Genomic DNA, 3021 nt, shown 5'->3' on the forward strand with positions numbered 1-3021 from the left:
TGTAGGGAATGGAGCTGAAGGGACAGTGTAAGGTGGCCCTGGGGACACTGGGCAGGTCCAGCTGGAGGAGGGGCCTGGAGGGGTGGGCGGACTGGAGAGGCGAGGCCAAGGCAGGGGAAGTAGGGGCCGTGTGAGCCGAGGTCCCTTCCAAGTGTGGGCAGCCACACCAGTGGGGGTGAAGTATCTGGTCATGGAGCAAAGCTGTAGTCCCAGCTGCCTTCCGGAGATGTTTCAGAGCAAAATATTTAAAACTCTGTTTTCCATGCGACCTGGCAGACCCCAGAGCGTGTTTAGAGGTGTTTCATTTTATTCACTTGCCATTGCTGGAGATTTTAATAACCCGGGTCTGAGCATTACAGCCTCACTGCACTGGGCTTTGGCCATGAGGGTGTGCAGTCACTGTCCCGTCTCTGCAGGCGACTCAGCTCACGGAGCGGCCAGCCTGCGTGAAGAAGGACTACTCTAACTTCATGGCCTCCCTCAACCTGCGCAACCGCTATGCAGGCGAGGTAGCCGCCCGCCGGTCGGGGCCCTCGAGCGTCCTCTCCTTCCCAGTGGGGGCGGGAGGTCTGTCTTGGGGGGGAAGGTTTGGTTCTTGGAAGGAGTGGGAGCTCCTCTCTAGTCAAGTCTTGTGAATAAGAGAGCAACACCTTTCTTGAGAAAAAAAGTAATGTCCAACTCAAGAAGCGCACGGCTGATCTTGTTCAGCCCACGTGCAGGCAGCTCTGCTGTAGCTCAGTGTTGGATTCAGACATCAGGGCTGGGTCGCCGCCCTCGGGGACTGTCCAGAATGGTGGGAGCAGCACTTGTTTCTAGAGGAGGAGTTCCGGGGCACCGTGCACGGTGGCGGCAGCACCCAGACGAGCCTGTCACTCCGCGTGGGCAGCGAAGCCCCGTGGTCCGGGTGGCCAGGCCACATGTGCCTCCACTGACCTTCCACAGGTGTACGGGATGATCCGCTTCTCAGATGCCACAGGCCAGACGTCTGACCTGAACAAGATGATGGTCCAGGAGCTGAAGGCAGCGTTGGGCGCGGGTGACCCTCAGCACTACACAGAGGCCATGTTCAAGCTGACGGCCATGCTCATCAGCAGCAAAGGTACCGCCCAGACCCGGGCCACCTTGCTGTCCCAGGGAGCGAGTCCTGGCCACGCAGAGAGCCTGCGCTCCCCCGGGAGATCCCTGCGGCGTCATGCATGGGACTGGGGTGGGGCTATAAATAAAAGGCCAGCGCTGTTCCAGCCAGTGCCAATTGTCATGCTGACCCAGGGAGGCTGTGGGTAGACCTGTCGGGGCCTCTGAACAGCATGCATTTGGTTCCAGACTGTGACCCACAGCTCCTCCATCACCTGTGCTGGGGTCCCCTCCAGATGTTCAACGAGCACGGCATGGAGACAGCCCTGGCCTGCTGGGAGTGGCTGCTGGCTGGCAAGAACGGAGTGGAAGTGCCGGTAAGACACCGGCTGCAGGCGGCTGCGGGGTGAGAGGTGGAGAGCCAGTCCTGGCCCCTTGGATGACAAGCGTGGAGACCCCAGGAAAGCCCCTCACCCTACAGGGCCTCATATGTAAGCAAGACTGTGATATTAAAGCCTGCCCACAGGACGGTCACTGGGACCAGAGGGAGTGTGTTAAAGGACCCAGTGGTGCTTGAAGGTGTTATTTTTCCAAAGCTCGGCAGGGGGAGCCATTTCTCCACAAGTGGACGCTTGTGCTTATCCACAGTGACCCGCGTCCTACCTGCCGACTCTGGGACAGCAGCCCTCCTGCTGGAGGGGGCCCACGGGGAGGGTCTACACACCCTTTCTGCTGATGGGATGAACACCTAAGAACAGATTTATTTTTCAAAGATCCCATTAATTTTCATAGTAATGGGATTTGACATGTTTTTTCTGAGTTTCTTAAGATAATAAGTGGTCAGAAGGAGTGTTCTGTGTTTTTTGCCCCTGAGGGTCAGCTGGATAACTTCCAAGGATGGAACTGGAGTGTTCCAGGCATGGAGGTGGCCGGCCGTAGTCGTACCTCCTCACGGAGTTTGTGTCCAGCTCACGGTGGTGGGCGTCTGTGGAGGGGCCAAGTCGGGGGTGTGGGGAGCAGAGACACTGGCCCCTGCCCCTCAAGAGGGAAGTCAGTTGGGTCTGGGCTCTCGCCCAGCTGGCTGTGCTGTCTTCAGTGTTCCAGGGCAGGTCCCTGCCTGTATGTTGAGGGTGACGGCAAGGGGTCTGCGCAGAGTCTTTGTGAGGATAAGCCAACCTGGCCCACCTCACGGCGGCTGTTGTGACTGCAGGGCAGGGGCTCTTCCGTCACAGTTACATCCCGCTCCGTCAGGATCCGTGTGTGTATTGTCTTCATCTGTGTTCACTGCTGTGTGTGATACATGCCTTGTAACAGTGCTGTTTGTGTTGTCAAATGCTTTTCCTAAGCCTTATGGGTGTATCCAGACCGTTTCCCGTCCTCACGTACCTCTGTAAGCCTGGGTCTGTAGTTCTCCTCAGCGCTTCCTGGGCTGCAGGTGGCGGGAGTGAAATTGCAGCCTAGTTCACCTTCATCTCGTGCTTTGGCTGTTCTTCCTGGGTCTGTGATCCTAAGTTGCCTTTGGCATGTTCTACACATCTATCATCTGTTGGCTTGCATTGTTCCTGGGGAGAAATCCACAAATTATCATCCTTTCTCAGTATGTGCTATTGTTAGTTTGTTTTTCCTTTTAACTATTCTTAGGTTTTTTTTATCTTTGATTTTTAATAGTTTGACTCTGTTGTGCTTGGGTGTGGTTTTCTGTGTATTTTATGGTGGGATTCCTTGAACTTCCTAAATTTAGAGATAGGTTTTTAATCAGACTTGGAAAGTTTCAGGCCAGTATTTCATTAAATATATTTTTTACCTGGTTCGCCCCTTCTCACTTGGGCTCCAGGGACGCCTGTGGTGCAGATGTTGTGACGATGGCAGTGTCCACGGGTCCCTAGTACTTTCCTCCTGCCTTATTCATTCTGTTGTTAAACCTTTTTTTTTTTTTTTTTTTTTTTT

General features: G+C 54.8%; 1 protein-coding gene across 1 annotated transcript in view; it reads left to right on the forward strand.

The window, feature by feature from the left end:
- Positions 1 to 3021, forward strand: part of PI4KA (phosphatidylinositol 4-kinase alpha) — a 97035-nt gene that overhangs the window by 75237 nt on the left and 18777 nt on the right. The window contains exons 30-32 of the mRNA XM_007451006.1: positions 417 to 509; positions 943 to 1099; positions 1324 to 1451. Coding sequence (XP_007451068.1) covers positions 417 to 509; positions 943 to 1099; positions 1324 to 1451 — 378 coding nt within the window. The remainder of the gene's footprint in view (positions 1 to 416; positions 510 to 942; positions 1100 to 1323; positions 1452 to 3021) is intronic.

The sequence above is a fragment of the Lipotes vexillifer genome, unplaced genomic scaffold (genome assembly GCF_000442215.2).
Source record: "Lipotes vexillifer unplaced genomic scaffold, Lipotes_vexillifer_v1.1 scaffold1783, whole genome shotgun sequence".
Taxonomy (NCBI): Eukaryota; Metazoa; Chordata; class Mammalia; order Artiodactyla; family Lipotidae; genus Lipotes; species Lipotes vexillifer.